The sequence below is a fragment of the Juglans regia genome, chromosome 16, assembly GCF_001411555.2.
Source record: "Juglans regia cultivar Chandler chromosome 16, Walnut 2.0, whole genome shotgun sequence".
NCBI lineage: Eukaryota > Viridiplantae > Streptophyta > Magnoliopsida > Fagales > Juglandaceae > Juglans > Juglans regia.
This window is the reverse complement of record NC_049916.1, coordinates 11,981,667-11,999,816: the sequence shown is the minus strand read 5'-3', so window position 1 is coordinate 11,999,816 and position 18,150 is coordinate 11,981,667. Positions and strand designations below refer to the sequence as shown.

At 36.7% G+C, this 18,150-nt stretch overlaps 1 protein-coding gene across 4 annotated transcripts; it reads left to right on the top strand.

Moving 5' to 3' along the window:
• Positions 1-2,743: 2,743 nt before the first annotated feature.
• Positions 2,744-11,933, top strand: LOC108998837 (cyclin-J18). Of its 4 annotated transcripts, none has more exons than XM_018975561.2 (9): positions 2,744-2,848; positions 2,974-3,050; positions 3,599-3,698; positions 3,817-3,876; positions 3,963-3,980; positions 4,057-4,127; positions 4,244-4,367; positions 4,484-4,544; positions 11,290-11,933. In XM_018975561.2, exons 1-9 carry the CDS (start codon positions 2,807-2,809, stop codon positions 11,394-11,396), a joined length of 660 nt encoding a protein of 219 aa, XP_018831106.1. In that variant the 5' UTR covers positions 2,744-2,806; the 3' UTR covers positions 11,397-11,933. The 4 variants fall into 4 exon arrangements, with proteins under 4 accessions (XP_018831106.1, XP_018831097.1, XP_018831116.1 ...); XM_018975552.2 differs by having other exon boundaries at positions 3,778-3,876; positions 11,290-11,931; XM_018975571.2 differs by lacking the exon at positions 11,290-11,933 and adding an exon at positions 11,197-11,282 and having other exon boundaries at positions 3,778-3,876.
• The last annotated feature ends 6,217 nt before the right edge of the window (positions 11,934-18,150 follow it).

Below are 18,150 nucleotides of genomic sequence, written 5' to 3'. Positions count from 1 at the left end.
TATTTTACCAAAATTTAACCTCGAAGTGCCCCTAAAAATAATTTTACAATTTCCAACAGACGTTTTGTCCGGAATTATGAAAATAGGATATTGTGCCATAAAATCCTAAATAATCCACTGAGTGTAATGGCGTAGACCATAATGCATTCTGACACTTTAACCACCTCAAATAAATAAAACTCATATTTCTAGCAGCATAGTGAGTGATAACACTGACTATGTTGACAGACTAAAACCTATGCAATAGGTCGATTCGTAAAAACTTATGGGATTTTCACGAGATTCCTAAAGTCAATAGAAATTCCGCCAATGAATTTCTAGCGGGCTATTACAAATGTAGACTTGGAAATTTTGGCACTGTTTTTTACTCAGGAAATGCCAAGACAGAAAGTTTGCTCGACGTTTGCTTGAGCTTAAACGCTCGACTTTAAGCTTGAGCAGAGATCAAACAAAAAATTCGCTCAAGTCTCGCTCGACAGTGGGCTAGAGCGAAGCCCAAGTAGAGAGTTCGCTTGACAATCGCTCAACTCAACGCTTGAGCGAAAACTAAACAGAGAGTTTGCTTGATGTGCACTTGACACTCTGCTCGAGCAAATATCACAAAAAAGTGAAAATTAGAGTTTCCACTGTATAACCCTATAAATATGCTTATTTTGAATAGTATGATTGTTTTGAACAGTGAAAAATTGCCTCAAAGTGTATCTTGTGATTCCTCAACATAATAAAATCCTCTGCAGTTTCGTGGATGTAGGCACGTTTCCAAACGACATAAATTTATATTGTGTGATTGATTGTTTGTTATTTCTTATTTACTTTTGCTTTATTGTCATCATTTTTCTCAACAATATATATATATATGTTATATTGTTAGAATGTATCAGATTGAGGAACAAAGACACAAACGGCATTTTTTGAGAGCACAGAGAGAGAGAGAGAGAGAGAGAGAGAGGCTCTAGAGAGAGAGAGTTGAGATTTGTAAGTAGAGGAAAACTCTTATAACTTATTGTGTTTGTAATTTCTTTTAAATAAAATTTCCTACAGCTCTGTAGACGTAAGCAAGTTGCCGAATCATGTAAATCTTGTATCTTGTGATTGTGTGTGATTGATTCCTGTATTTATGGATCTATTTATTTTATTATCTATCTCGTTGTCGTTGTTTGTGAGTGTAGTATTGTTTTCACAACAACTGATATCAGAACCAGATCCCGATCCTAGCCATATGGGTTATGGGCCCAATATGCTTTCGCTGCGCTTATTCTTGGGAATACTAGTAAGACAAAAAAACTATTAATGAGATATTATGCTTTAAGCAATGCGACAAAAAAAAAATGAAAATTCTAGACCTATAGAGAATACCCATCGAGTGGGTTTCGATTGTACTTTTTTTTTTAACTTAATGATTAAAAAAATGTTTTTTGATGACTTTGTAAAAATTTACGATGTTTAAAAAAAGAGTAATTATACTCTTAAGCCCCTTGTGTCTCCAACACCACACACACCCGATGATGTGGAATTTCTTTTTCTTTTTCTTTTTTTAATGTTCGTTTCACTTCTCCCGAAAAATCCAAAATCGCGAATCATCACCTCCCTCTGCATTCTACCCAGGCACCCTCCACACCCAAAATCCCAAATCAAATCCCAAATCATCCAGGTGACCCATTCAAGCCCGACTTCGAGGTTCTCTCTCGCACTATACATATTTATATTTTGGATTTTCCTCAAATACAAAATCGTAGTTTTTTATAGAAAGATTTGATTTTTTTTCTCTGCAAGGTGGAAGCTAGAAGTGGATTAAAATGAAATGTTGATGCTTGAAATGTTTTTACGAAAGTTTCCCGGAAAGCTTGGAGTTTCGGAGATGGATTTTCGTTTCTTGACTTGTAATTGGGTCTTGGGTGAGAACCTTTCGAGCTGGCAGCATCAATCGGTAATGTAGTTCTTGAGAATAAATGGTTCTTGGTCTTCTTTCAATAGCTCGTGTAAGTGCTTTAGAGCCATCATTCAAAGTCTCTAACAGCACTGGATTTGCCAAAAGAAGAAACTATATTCTAAAGTTGATCCCAGGAGAGAGCTTGACACTTTCGAGTGGGTATATATGAATTTCAGCAGCGTGGAAGATTGAAAAGGCTTCAATTGAAGTGGAAGTTCCAAAGGGAAGGGGCGAAGGTGGACTTGGGCACAAATATACTGCAAAGAAGAGAGAGAGAACCTTGGAGTAAATGGATCACCTGGATGATGAGGGCGTTTGGGTAGGGGGTGGGTAAAACGCAGAGGGGAGGGGGAAAAATAAAAATAAAAAGAAGTCCATAGGGATTTTGGGTGTGAAGGGCGCCTGGGTAGGGGGTGGGTAAAAAAAAAATAAAAATAACTCCACATCATCAAGGTGTGTGGTGTTGGAGACACAAAAGGCTTAAGAGTAGAATTATTACTAAGACAAAAAAAACTATTAACGTGATATTATGCTTTAAGCGGTGTGACAAAAAAAAAATGAAAATTATAGACCTACAGAGAATACCCATCGAGAGTGGGTTTCGATTGTACTTTTTTTTTTTATTTAATGATTAAAAAAATATTTTTTGATGACTTTGTAAAAATTTAGGTGTTTAAAAAAATATTTGGAAAAAAAATTACGTGATGGTGGATTCTACTAGGTGCTACTAGGTGTAGTGGCATCACCCAAAAAAAAACTTGATGGTAGAAAAGTAATATCCTAATCCCACATCAAGGGAACTACTTTGAAAACAGTCTCGACACGCGAGGAAATGCAAGAGGGTTTTCCCGCTCAAGGCATTCACACAAGACAGACATGCGACTTCCATTTGTAGAGTTTCTCATCCAATCCACCCAGGTCTGTCCTTTCCTTTTCGTTTCTGTTCTTTTTTTTCTTTTTCAATCTCGTTATTTTCTTCTTCACGCAATCTAATACCTACTGTCTGTCAAAAACAACAATGCTGTTGAATATCTTGTGGAAAGGAGCTCGACGTCGGTCCGATTGTCAAATACGCCGCATTGTCACTCTTCGCTGATCGCTTCTATCCCTCTCTGTCCAGGTCAAATCTTTATTGTTTTTTTCAAATCTTTGTATGTTTATTAAGGACAGTTCTCCCGGATGCCTAAACTACAGATTTACTTAATCAATTTCGTAACATATGTATTCGATTATGATACTGATTATAATCTGACTTTGTGATTTTTTTGTGATTGACATGTATTAAAAAATTAATTTGCTCTCTGTAGGTGTTTATAATGATTCCTTGTGTACATTTAGGCGACACTAATAAAGATCTTTGCCTCAGACAGCATTTCAACCTTCTTCCAATTTGAATCTCTCTCTCTCTCTCTCCCTCATTACACGAAATCCGATACTTGTTTGAAAACTTTCTACACAATTTAATAGGTCAATAAAGGATTGGATTTTCGAACATTTCTTTTGGAATTTGCTTTTTCTGTTATTTCTTTGTGTTAGTTTTTTTCTTAATATGAGTTTTCCCAAGTTATTGTTACTCCTACATTTTGTATTTTTGCAACAGGAGTATAGTTTCTTTTCTTGGAATTTTTACTTGTTAGTTAACTAAAAAATTGAATGGTTCTTGTAAAGGTTTGCACAAGGCAATGACAAGGCGAATTGGCTTTTGCAACCAATTAGAGAGAGCAATTTGCAGTTGTTTGCACTTATTTCTATATGGATCTCAAGCAAAGTAGGTTAATTCAGTGAAAACTCTCGTTTTTGTTCCTTCTATATTGTTTTTTATGCTTATCATATTGATATTCTTATAGATACATGATTCTTGTCCACTGCCTGTAAAATGTTTGAAGTTCTTGGGAGACACAACTATCAAGGAACAACATTTTACAACTCGAGATTTCTTGGAAGCAGTAAGCCACTTGCTAAAATGCTTTTGAAAACTGTTAATAAATGTATTTTTTTCTTGTTCACTGCAGTTGATGCAGATATTCTGTAGGAGGTGGTCTTTTTGCAGGTAAATCCCAATTGAACCTTAGAGTTATATTGTACAGTTCTAGTTCAACGTACATGGTAAAAATATTATTTTGAAGGTATTGGATTTTGAGATTGGTACGGCAAACAATGCTTTCGTATTCTTTGAAGAGCTTTATATTCAGTTCAAGTAAGTTCCTTTGTTCAAGTGTTGTAGTTTCTTTCACTAAACAAACATGTAAACATAGTTATGATCTTGATTAATAAAATTATATTCATCTGGCTAAATCTTTTCTTTGCTTTTAGGGGAGTAGCGAAGGTTGGAGAATTGTTGAACTTTGAAGCATGCATGGATATCATGGACCTTGTATATGAAAAGGAGGAAACATCACTTCTTCATAGTTCTCGTTTGCTTGCTGCTTCAATCTTGGTATGTATTATGTTATTACCATTATTATGATTTAGAAAGCAACTACAATGATTATGTTTATGAAACTCGTATCCTATTTTGTTTGTTTGGTGGTAAGGTTTTTCTATTTATTTCAGGTTGCTTCATATGTCATTACAGTCCCTAAAAAGAAGTGGGAGTTTCCGGTTCTTCCTTGGGGTATGATACTCACTGTAGATTCATCCAGTTATTTATTCTATTTTTGAACTTGTTCTAAACTGATTCTTTTTAAACCATTGAAAAATATCTAACAAACCTAGTTGCGATGTTTTGGAGGTGGTCCTAATGAGTTTGCTAAATGCTAGTATTAAGAGTTAGCCCCGTTTGGATGTTGAGATGGTCTCAACTAGGGGTGTTCATCCAGGTTCCGACCCGGGAATCCATGTATATTCGGACCGGAACCCGGGATCCAAATCTGGGCTGGAACCCGGACCGGGTTGGTCCGGGTCAGACCCGGGCAAGAACTCGGGTGGATCCGAGTTGTACCCGGGAATTTTTTTTTTTTTTTTTCGCTCATCTCCAATTATTCATGCAAAGAAGGCTTTTTAAGCTCAAAAGCCATCGACTTACCATCAATAATTCCAGATACATTAGACTCAAATTGTGGTGTTTATGGAAATTTCTCTTGGACTCAAACACAGCATGGATGAGTACATACAGAGTGAAAAGGACGAAGTAAACAAATTTGGGCTTTTTTCCATCAACTTTCCCAACAACCAAACAATACATACAGAGAGTGAAAAGGACGAAGTAAACAATTTTGAGATTTTTTCCTTCAACTTTCCCAACACCCAAACAGATTCATTAAAATAGAAAATCAACGAATCCATAAACAAGTCGATACCCAATACAGATTTTAAAAAAAACAAGTTTCCAAACATTCCAAAAACCACACGGCCACTAGCAAACAGATAGTCAAAGCATCCATCCACCACCGCACAACCCATCTCAACGGCAAACAGATGCGGCGACGGCGAAGGAGATGCGGCGACAAGGTCACGATGGCGGCGGCTAGGGACCTAGGGTTTCTGCTTCTGCCACAACGCAACGAGAGAGAGCGAGAGAGAAGTGAGTCGAAGTAGTGGGGGGGGGGTTGGTTTACCGGAATAACGACAGAGATGTGGTGACGGCGAAGGAGACGCAGCGACGGCGAAGGAGATGCGGCGACGGGGTCACGATGGCGGCGGCTAGGGACCTAGGGCTTCTGCTTCTACCGCAGCTCAACGAGAGAGAGAGAGGAGTGAGTTGAAGTAGTCATCGCGGGAGGGTGGGTTTATAAATACGGGGTTTTTTTTAAAAGATCCGAGTACCGGGTTTAAACCCGATACCCGGGTCCCTAACCCATTCCCGGACCATGTTGGTCCGGGTTTCATATCCGTTTCGATCCGGGCCGGAATCAGGGTTTTTGGGTTCCGGACCGGGCCAGGAAAAAACCAGGCCCAGATGAACAGTACTAGTCTCAACCCATCTCATCTCATCTCAACATCCAAAAACCACTCAAATACCAACACTTTTCATTTTCAACTTTTTCATCTAACTATTACAAACTTCCAACATAAAACAAAAAACAATTTAATTTTTTCAAATACTAAAACAAAAATTATATTCTAACAATATTTTAATTTTATAATTTTTTATTTAATTTTTTCTCTCCTTTCCAAAACCCCATAAAACATCTTGACTCAAACTATTTCACTACTATTTACAAATTATTTCACTACTATTTACAGAGTTCTCATCTCATCTCATCTCAACATCCAAACAAGGCCTAAACTCAGCTCCATTGGGGGAGAACATGTTTTGAAGGAGCCACTAGACCAAGCTCTTGGGAGTAAAGAATTTATTTTTGGTTCTTTTTAAAGTTGCTTCCCTCAGTGCCCACCAACAACAATTTCTCTCTTTTAGATGTGAAGTTCTATAGATCGTGTGATGAAACATGAAGTAACTTTTTGCTAGTGTTTGGTCATCCAAAATTCATCTGAGGCTTTCTTCACTTGCTTTCCAAAACTTTTGGCCTTTTTCTATTTGAAAAATAAAATTATAGAAAAGTGTGCTAGGAATATGTGTTCTCTTGATTTTTAGACAGTGAAGGATCATGTCTTTTAAAGTTTTGATTCTTTTATTGCTTTGTACCATTTAACTTTTCGTCCTTACACGTGCATCTCAAAGTCCTTGTGGTTCTGGGTTCATCATAACATTGTAGGGGTCTTCTGATCAAGAATCTAGGGCTGCTTATATGTGCTATAGATTTACCAATAGTATTATTTAATGTAAATTAATAAATAAATTTACCTCCTAATTGCTCGCTATTTTTGAGTTATACCTATTAAAATTGACTTCTTTGTGCGAATTTTATTTTATTTTATTTTTGTCTTTAGTAAATTAAGATTGATCAAAGCTTTCTCAACATAGTAGTAAAAGTATCTGAGATATGTCAAGAACTTTCAGTTATGCAGTGTTTTTTCTTTTTTTTATTGGCACCAAGTGTTCAGGAACAGTGTCCCGACTAATCCCGGGGGTGCATAGGCCCTCGGTAAGGAGTTTCCCGCAAGTGCACATCGGGTAATTCAAGGGGAAAATCCCCTAATCCGATGGCCCCTAGAGATTGTTTGCACCCCTTAGACCTAGGGGAGCATACCCCCAAGTCCAAGGTCTTTACCACTTGAGCCAACCCCTAGGAGTTATGCTGTGTTTTTTTAGGAGATTGTGATTCAAGCTTTTGAAACTTTTACAAGGTCATAGAGTTTCTCAACGGGTCAAAATTTTTCATTGGCTTGATTTTGGTTTTATTGGGTGAGTTTTCAAATTGATTGTGGATTCAAGAGATTTCATTCCCACAGGTTCATATCAGCTGCCTTTTATGAAGCCCAATCCTTAGAGGGGGAGGTTCTCTCGAGGGAGATTGTTTTGTGGAGGTGTGGCACAGATGTTGGTGGAGAAGCTGAGGGTGCCATCGGGAACACAGCAGTGGCACGGTGCGGTGAGGTATAGATGGTGCGATTAACAGGGATTGGGTTTTTAGACTCTGTGCAAAAGGAAGTCGAGAAGGGTGGTCGAGTTTCAGTGGAGGTGGGTTCTGAATGAGAATTTGTAGATTCTCAGTTAGTGTTGGGCGAGAGTGGGGGACCTGATATGAAGGAGATGGGTAGCTCCATTCCTCTATGTGCTATTCTACCTAGTTAGTTCCTCAGTCTTCGGATTGGATGCTGAAAAAGGTGGCAGAGTTGCAGCAGTGGGTTGGCATTTCTTGCGATGGCTATGAGGAACAATTCAAAGCCCTCTTGGTGGCTATCGAATCAAGCAGATCAACGGCATTGAAGTCAACAGTTAAAAAAGATAGGGAGTTGAAAAGATTAATGTGCACTATCAACTAAGATAACAAGGAGGGAAGTGTTGGGAGGGAGAGAGTGAAGGGGCGGGGGAGTTGTTTATCTTATGAAGTCTAGAATTTTATCGTGGAATGTTAGGGGGATCAATGATGTTAACAAGGGACTTTGCATTCGATCTCTTCTCCGTAGTTGGAAAGTTGATGTTGTGTGCCTTCAAGAGACCAAATTGTTTAATGTTGACAAAAGCATTATCCGAAGTCTATGGGGCTGTTCGTATGTGGGATGGAGCTATTTAGCCTTTTTGGGGGCCTCAGGAGGGGTGTTATTGATGTGGGATAGGAGAGTGGTCGACATTATTTCAAATTTGAGAATATGTGGCTTCAAACGACTGGCTTTGAGGAGAGGGTGAGGGATTGGTGGGCTTCCTATTCATTCATTGGCACTCCTAGTTTCATTATGGCTAGGAAGCTTAAAGCTCTTAAGTCAGATCTGAAAAAGTGGAATCATGAGGTTTTTAGACATACAGATGAACAAAAGAGTCTTCTTTGGGATGAGTTGCATTCTCTAGAAGTAGGGGGGTCAATGAAGATGCTACTCTGAGAAAGGTTGAGGTGGTGGCAGAGTTAGAGAAGGCGTTGTTGTTAGAGGAAATTTCTTGGAGACAAAAATCTAGGATGATTTGGTTGGAGGGTGATAGATGTACTAAATTCTTTCACAAAATGGCAAATTCTCACAGGCATAACAATGTAATTGAGGCAATTCATTCCAGTAATACAGTGTATCAGTCCCTAGAGGATGTTCAAGATCATATTGTGTGCTATTATGAGGAGCTCCTCAAAGAGATGGGGTGTGGCATCCTAAATTGGTTGGGTTATCTTTCGATCAGCTGGATGACAGTGTTGCAAGTTGGTTGGGGAGACCTTTTGAGGAATCCGAGGTGCATCAAGTGGTGTGCGGTATGTGTAAAGACAAAGCTTCAGGCCTAGACGGTTTTTCTTTGGCTTTCTTTCAAGAGTGCTGGGAAGTAGTGAAGGTTGATGTGATGCAGGTGTTTCAAGAGTTATATCTTTGCCATAAGTTTGAAAAGTCCCTTAATGCCACCTATATTGCTCTCATTCTGAAGATTGCGGGAACTATGGAATTGAAAGATTTATGTCCTATAAGTTTGGTTGGTGGTAGTTATAAAATCATTTCGAAGGTGTTAGCAAATTGCATGTGCTTGGTGATGGAAAAAATAATTTCTAAACCTCAAAATGCCTTTGTTCGGGGTTGACAAATTTTGGATTCGGTTTTGATTGCAAACGAGTGCTTGGACAGCCGAGTGAGGGAGGGTAGACCGGGAGTCCTGTGTAAGTTGGACATGGAGAAGACCTATGACCATGTGAGCTGGGATTTTCTACTTTATATGTTAAGGAGGTGTGGCTTCGGAGATAATTGGTGTGGTTGGGTTAAACACTGTGTTTCGACCGCTCGGTTTTTTGTGCTTGTTAACAACACACCTTGTGGATTTTTTCAGAGTTCGAGAGGTTTGAGACAAGGGGATCCGTTATCTCCTTTCCTTTTTGTTTTAGTAATGGATGCTTTAAGCCATATGATGGAAGCTGCTGTACGGGGTGGGTTTTTGGCTGGTTTTTCAGTGGGAAGCAATAGTAACGGGTTATCCATCTCTCACTTATTGTATGCGGATGACACTCTAATTTTCTGCGATGCTAACAGTGGAAATATTCAAGCTTTAAGGGTTGTACTATTGTGTTTTGAAACGGTTTTGGGCCTCAAGGTGAACTTGGGAAAGTCGGAATCAGTTCCGGTGGGGGGGAGGTGGGGAATATTGATTATCTAGCTGATTTGATGGGCTGTAAAGTGGCAGCTCTTCCTATGAGCTACCTTGGTCTTCCTTTGGGAACATCTTTTAAAGCAAAATCTATTTGGGATGGAGTGGTAGAGAAGGTAGAAAAAAGGTTGTTGGGGTGGAAGCGGCTCTATCTTTCCAAAGGTGGGAGGTTAACTCTTATCAAAAGCACACTTTCTAACCTTCCTACGTACTTTCTCTCTTTATTTCCTTTACCGGTGGGGGTGCTAATCGGATTGAAAAACTTTTTAGGGCCTTTTTGTGGGGAGGTATGGGTGAGGAATACAAGTTTCATCTTGTGGGTTGGCCAAGAGTGTGTTGTTCTAAGGAGATGGGAGGTTTGGGGGTGCGTAACCTGATTACTTTCAATAAAACCCTTTTAGGAAAGTGGTTGTGGAGATTTCAATTGGAGGAGGATTTGCTGTGGAGAATGGTGGTGGATGGGAGTATGGTTGTGATTGGGGGGGGTTGGTGTTCTAAGGAGGGTAGGGGGACTTACGGAGTGAGTCTTTGGAAGTTTATTAGAAAGGTGTGGAAGGAGTTTGTAACACATACTAGTTTGGAGGTTGGTGAGGGCACAAGGATCAGTTTTTGGTTTGATGAATGGTGTGGTGAAAGAGCCCTGCTTTCTTCATTTCCTAGAGTTTTCAGATTTGCTGGAAATCAGCAAGCTGCAGTGTCAGATGTGTTGTGTCGAGCCAATGACACATTGTATTGGAACCTATCCTTTTCAAGAAATGTGCAGGATTGGGAAGTGGAGGAGATAGCAGGTTTTTACAGCTTTTTGTATTCAAGGAAGATAGGTGGTATTGTGGGAGATAGAATGCTGTGGAAACACTCAAAGGACAAGAAATTTTCTGTCAAATCCTTCTACATGGTGCTGCAAAAACACCAGCCCTTAGTGTTCCCATGGAAGGGTATATGGAGAGTCCCGGTACCACCTAGAGTTGCATTTTTCGTTTGGACTGTGGCTTTAGGTAAAATTCTGACGGCTGACAACTTAAGAAAATGAGGGTTGATTATTTTGGAGTGGTGTTACTCGTGTAAGAAAGCTGGTGAATCGATTGATCATATTTTTCTGCATTGTGAGGTGGTGAGGGAGTTATGGGATGGCATTATCAGTAGGGCTGGGTTGTCATGGGTTATGCCTAGGAGTGTGGCGGAACTTCTAGCTTGCTGGAATAGGCGGCAACATCATAGTTCACAGTTGGCTGCGACATGGAGGATGGTGATGGTCCCTTTGTGTGTTATTGTGATGTATATGGTTGGAAAGAAACGAGAGATGCTTCAACAACAAGGCGAGAACAACGGGGGAAATCTGGAACCTTTTTGTATTTTCTTTGGTTCAATGGTTTTCTGCTATTGTATTAAAGGGAGGGAATGTTCATGAGTTTTTACTTTCTTTTCAGTTTGCTAGGGTGTAATTAGGGGCCTCTTTTGTATACTACCTGTGTACATAGGCTTTGCCTAGTTGCATTCAATCAATAAAAGTTTATTACTTATCAAAAAAAAAAATCTCAACTATATGAAGTAACTTCCCTTGTCCGATTTAAGTACATCACATCAGAAACTTCTGATGGCATGCCAATTTTATGAATTGTTTCATTAAGTTTATTCTGATATGTTTAATCAGTCAAGCAAGGCACCCAAAGCTGAGTCAGTTTGTCAGATATGGATTGCAAGGCATACTATATAAGCACTAATAGAGGAAGTTTTGTGGTTGCAGTGAAGTTTGTAACCTCATGCGAGGAAGAGCATATTATAAGGCTCGTAACCGACATTCTCAAGCATGTGTTTGGGCCTTCTTGCTTGCTACAAGGTACTGGATTTTAACCAGAAAGCACTAAACACTTATGGATACGTTGTAAAGCTACTTAGATTTTACCCTGTGTTGAGGTTTTTATGTGTTAAAGTTGATGTAAAGATGAGCCCAGGAAACAATGGAGAAAAGATGGTGGAGTGCCATTCATCCATTTCCAGAAAGTACTTTGTGGCACTTTATGAGCTATGGGCTCTACCACACGACCAGTTGATTCCATAGATAAAGTTCTTTAATTTCCAGTGTCTTGTGGTGGGGCCCTTTGGGATCAAGGGAGAGATGCCAAAACTTTTTACTTGCCGGTATGGGCACCACCGCACCGTACGTGGTTTCTGTTCTTATTTCTTATTTCTTGTTTGTTCTCGATTCTCTCGGTAAAGGCTATGCATGTCTTCTCTCAGTTGAAACCTCTGCCTCCCTGTTCGTTTCACATTTTCTTCTGCCATATTTGGCATCATATGACTAATAATTCTACTTCCAACGCCATATAGTGTCTATTATTGAAGTTGAGTGTTCTACTACTAGATAATATTTTTCTGATACATAATGGCCCTACTCTTCAATTAGGTATGTAGTTGAAGTGTTTAACCCTAAAAGTTTGTACATGTCTGTTTTAATTTGACAGAGATCATCTTTCCTTGTCCACAAATCTTGTGAAGCATTTGGGTGAGCTATCATGTATGATAAAACACATGACAGCATTGTTCAGTCTTAGGAACAACAATTCCAATAATTGATTGTCTTCAATTTCATTTATGGGCGTCACGGTCTCACCGATTTCTTCTAGAATTGTCTTGTGAGAACCTTTCCAGCTTTTTTTGGATTATTTCATAGGGAGCTGTCTAGTACAAATACAAAGGTTGTTTCGAGTACAATAGCATAAACATGTAACATGATAAGGACGAAGAGGCTGTAGTGGTTGAAAACTTAATTTGAGGGTGAAATTATTTGTGTAGCGATGCTTAGTACCCACTAAAACATGATTAGTTAGTCCTTAATAGAGTACATGATATCGCCCTCAGAGCTGTCCAAGGCCACATTTCTTTTGCTTGTGTCGGCAAATAAACCTGAGTAACCAACCACACAGCCACTTGGTGCACAACTGTATTTCTTGTCTCCCCCACCCAACTACCTCTTTTTTTTCTTTCCTGTAGAGTGGGTACCACTGAATTTGTCGTTCTTATTATTATTTGACTTCTTTTTTTTAGTTTTACCATTTTCCTGGGATTCTCTCTCTCTCTCTCTCTCTGACATTAATATTCAACTCTCGATTAAGGAATTTGGTTGTTCTACATCCTTGTCATGTGTCCTGGTAAGTAGGAAAGTGCTAAGGAACTTTCAAAACTTCTGCTAGGGACATGATTAATGAGTAGGAGTTCAATCATTCAATGTGACTACTTGCTATTCTCGCTACTGTTTTTTACAACTACACTTCTCAGACAAACGTGGCCTTTGGCAAGTTGTTTTGAAACGGGTTTCATGTTTCGAAACCAATATTAAAAGGAAAATGCTATTTGTACGCAGTCTTTTACGTGGTTCTCGTTACGTGCGATTTGAGTATTCTAAAAACAATCAAGTGGCCTTGAAAGCACACTTGAGTATGGCGCAAAATGGCTAAGTCTGGTTCAATACAACTCATCTCAGTGCTCACAAAGTGGGCATTTATCCTTTCTTTTTGCTTGAATAAAAAGGTAAAAGATGTGCATCGTTGTATCCAGATTCAATCCAATACCACTAAAGTGGAAGTAGAAAATAGAGATCGAATTCGAAAGAAAGAGCGAGCAATAGCAATATGGCGTTCATGGGAGCCCAAGTACGAGTTTCTTCTGGAAGCCATGCTCGCTGCCCTCATTTACTCCTCCCCATCACCGTATCACGCGTCCTATTGTACTTCAGCGTTATCTATTCCATTTCTCACACGTCCTCGGGAAATCTAACAAGTCCCCAAATCCCTCGTAGCAATATTAGGTACAGTCCTCATTTAGAGATTGTAATATAAGTTTAGGTTATTTTAATTTTAAAATTTTTTAAAATTATAAAATTATCTCTCCTACAATGATATTTTCTTTTATTTAATAATGTGTTTGCACAAGTGAGGACTGCAAATAGAATTTCTCAATCTTTCGAGGCTCCAGCGTTATCTATTCCATTTCTCATTCCATTACCTGTCTTCTTCTTCTTTTGATAGAGTTAAGATTGTTGTACTTTAGGTTTTGAATGTAGCAGAAATGGAGCTTGGATGGGTCTGTAGCTTGATATAAAACGAAAGAAAAATTTTACTAGCATCCTCGCGCTACATATCATACATAATTTTTTATTTTTTTATTTTTTTTCTCTTACCAAATGTGTAGTGTATAAATGATAAGTAAACTAAACTCAATTAGTTTAAAAAAAATAAGACTTAAAAAAATAATAAAAAATAAAAATAAATGTAATTTGTGTTAGGTAGAGTTGATAAGTAACAAGCTCAAATCGAAAATAGTAACAAAAATGGTCAGGACTCAGGAGGGTTTTGGATAGGAGGAGGGAATTTTTGTGAGTAAAATGGTCTTGTAACACTGCCATGTAGTGCGTAAAAAGGTCCGCGTAGAATAATGCGTACAGGTAGCATTACCCATATTAATACTTGATTGGCTGAAAATGCATTCGGTGCTCCACTTTAAACTTCTTTTTTTTTTTGTCAAAAACATCAAACTTCATTCAAACAATAACATTATGGCCATCAGTCATTATATTGTTAAGATCAGAAACAGACACTACATTTATTTATTTATTTATTAGACACTACATGACTATGGCTTACAGCATTTACATGAGATTGAACTACAGCTATTACATTGGAACAAAAACTTGAGCTATGTCCTTCAGCCATAACTTGAGCACTGATACCTGAGTTAATAAAATCAATGTCAATAATCTCACAATTTTGATAAAGTGCTTGTTGTGCTAACTTGTGAGCCACTTGATTTGCATTCTTCTTAACATATCTTATGATCTTCACTTTAAATTTATCCTGTTAGCAAAATTTTATTTTTTAGTATGAATTTAGTGTTGAATATATGGTATGATTCTCTATCATACCACACATATTTAGAATGGCTAAAAAAAGCACAAAACAAAACCGAAAAAATGATAGCAACCCCAAAATATAAGCAAAACAAATGGTAATGATATAAAATAAGTACATAAATTGTTTCGGCCAAGAAAACAAATGTTTAGCCGAGTCAGTCATGAGAGTACCGATTTATCCATCATGCATCATCATATTTAATCATTTTGCAGGGCCGGGAGATGGAAGAGGGTGAGAATAAATATTTTTTTACCATATTTTATAAAATTTAATTTAAAAATTAATGTACCTAAAAATGATATAGAGTAACGTTATTCTTTGTCCTAAATTCTTTAATTCCCATGGTGACTAAATATCACAATATAATTAAGACGAAGAAGAATATTATTCTATAATATATTAAATTGTTTTACAATAAAAAGAATTTTATTATAAAATTTATAAAAGTAAATCATTTTATAGTGTGAATTTTATTTTTATAAGATTTACTTTAGATAAAACATCTTCTCTTTTCAAATTTTCACATATGCTTTGCTTATTTTTCTTTTTTTAAGTTGTTTTCTTTTGTCATCTGAAAAGATAAATGGATGGATCGATATCGTTTACCAACTTCCAGTTGGATATGATTTGATGGGTGGTTGGGGTCGGAAGAATAATAATAATTAATTGTCACATTTTTTATTCAGAAAAATGTTGAAACATTTATCTACCTAAAATTTATAAAGAGAAATTGAAAAAGAAAAAAGAAAAAAAAAAAACACAAGCGGGGGGACCACGAGGAATCGTTTTTAAATAATCAAGATGGCAGCTTTCTTCCCATGTCATTATTGATGTTGATAACTTAATTGGTATCTCTTTTCGCAGTTTCCGAAGCGAGGTCAGGATGAACAGTGAGTTTGATACGATTCCTATGAGATTCGTCGGTAATTTATAAATATTTAGACATCCTTCTTTTATAAGTTAATTTTTAAATATGAGTTATATTTAATAGATTTATAATAAATGATATCAGAGACACTATACGTATACAGTTCATGTTGGTAAGGTTACAATCGTGCAGCACGGGAGTGATACTAACATGGTAGTGTTCGTCTGGAACTAAAAAAGACTTAGCACACAGCCAGCCTGTGTGAACGTCGAAACCGTCATAGACGTCGACTACGAAGCGTGGTGGTTGTTATAATCCTACATCGATTAAGTATGTGATTGGTTGATCGTTTATAAGCTCCTACACATCCTTCTTTTATAAGTCAATTTTTAAAGATGAATTTTACCTAATGAGTTCGTAACAGAATTTTTCTATACTCGCAAATGTATTTTACCTTAGTAGTAATTAAATAAAATACATCTTGTCTGTGCTAGTCTGGTCCCCAACTACACTATTATAATCTGTCCCTCTTCCTAATCAATAGAGTAAGCTTGTATCATCACTATTACAGATATGATATTAGTGGCGACTAATTAAGCACTGGTGTGTCCTAAACCACCAAACTAATACCAACTACTTATATTTTTGGTTTGGGGATTTCCTAGGGATGATATCGATTAAGCCTTATAAGTAGATGAGACGTCAATCATTTTTAGCGAGTTAGATATGGTACCCTATGCTTGTCCATATGATCTGTTTAATTGGATTTTGAGCATGATTGTAATTTAAAATGCTTTTCTATGATGTCTATCTTATATGGTTGATGATATATGCATGTTGAGCACAATTTATTTGTTTCTTGTATTTACGTTCAATTCATTCTAAACTCTCAAAAGCGCTTTTTTTTTTTATTTTAATTCAGTTTTATATTTATTAGTTAATTTTTTTTTTTTTTTTATACATTTGGAGAGGAGAGTTTCGAATCCAAGACGGAGCTCCATTTTAAAGGCTAGAAGTTTATATCAATCAAACCATACGTCTTTGACAATTTATTTTTATATTAAAGTTCATAAATGTCCAACTTCTTTTTGTTTTGGATATCGCTGGAATTGTTCGATATAGGTATCCAACAGTTTTCTTAGGGTTATCTAAAGGTAGGAGTTGTTTCAAAATTAATTGAAAAATCAGACTAATATTTAGCAATCACGATATCAAACCAAAATCTTAGTAAAAACAATAAACACATGAAGATTTTGGTCATGAAAGGAAAACTTGTGAAGAACTCTGGCAACTCTAGACCTCCGGCTTCTTCTATATATTCTTTATGACTACCAACTCGATTTTTGCAACTTGGCAGCTATGGAAATCCTTCTAGCCAATCTATTCGAACCTCAATTCGATCTCCACTGCTGGCAGTTGTGGAAATGCTTTCGCCTAATGGACACGTCCATACCAATAGACTCAACAATTTATTGAGATTGAGATTGTTTTTGCAAAAGAGATGAGATGAGTTAAGATTAAAGTTAAAAGTTGAATAAAATATTGTTAGAATATATTTTTTTAATATTATTTTTATTTTAATATTTGAAAAAATTGAATTGTTTATTTTATTTTGTGTGAAAATTAGAAAAATTATAATAATTAGATAAAATGAGATGAGTTGAAATGAATTGTGAAAATAAACGCGAGACTAACACAAACATAGTGCGATTGGGGTATGTTTATTAAAAGAGAACGTGTTTTGAACGCTTGATAAAATCTAATTAGGATTTTTTTTCAAGACCGCTCTCCATACCCTATAAGTTATGCATAATGACCAATATATATTTGAAGTTTTTCTAGGTCATGTAGAGAACAAGTGAAATAATGCGTTTCCTAGAATTTTTGCAAGAGCCAAGGTCGAGCTTTTCGTTTAAAACAATGTTGAGCTGTTTTGACATAATAAAAGTTGAAATGATAAAACTCATTAGGCGAGTTTAAGGACTCTCCTCCTTGTCAACACTAACATCAGAAATTCCTAAAGCATATTTTGCTAGTACATGGACCACAATATTTGCCTCTCTATTAATGTGTTGAGCTGACCAATGATAGAAACTTATGAGCTTTTATTTAATATCAATGATAACATGCATGTTGCTCCTTCTTTGAGCTTTGATATTCATCATTTTCACACACCATACGACACTTTTTTTTTTTATTCTTCTTAAACTTATTGAATTATTCTATTCATCATCTATATATCGCATATTTGGTAAGAGAAAAAAAAAAGTGTAGTGTGTGGGGATGATGAATAGAATTTTTCTTATATTTACTAAGCCTCATAATTTATATACAATTTTATGGTGACATTATTAGATTAACATTAGTTAAAGTCATTAAAAGAAAAAAGAAAACAAAAATTTATTAATGCAAATTGCTCAATATTTCCAGTTGCTTAATATATATTTGCAATAATTCTTGTTAGAGTATCAGGATCTATATAATATAGTAAATTAAAACATTACTTGGGTGCATGCATGATTAATCAATCGTTGTTTAGGTAAAATAAAAACTTGTAAATATTGGCCCCTCCGCAATTCCCCTTCAGAAGATCATATATATCTTATGATGTGAAAGTATCTCACGTGTCATTAAGGGCATGATGCATTACATGGTTCTTTAGTTTTTGGCTTGCTCACTTAGAATTGAGATTTTTAATATTTTTTTCTCTCATATATCTTCTACAATTCGAATAGAGATAAATAAGAACGTGATCCACACTATAAGAAAAACCAGCAATTGTGACAAATTATTTACAATGATAATGACAAGTTGCGATGAAAATAAACTT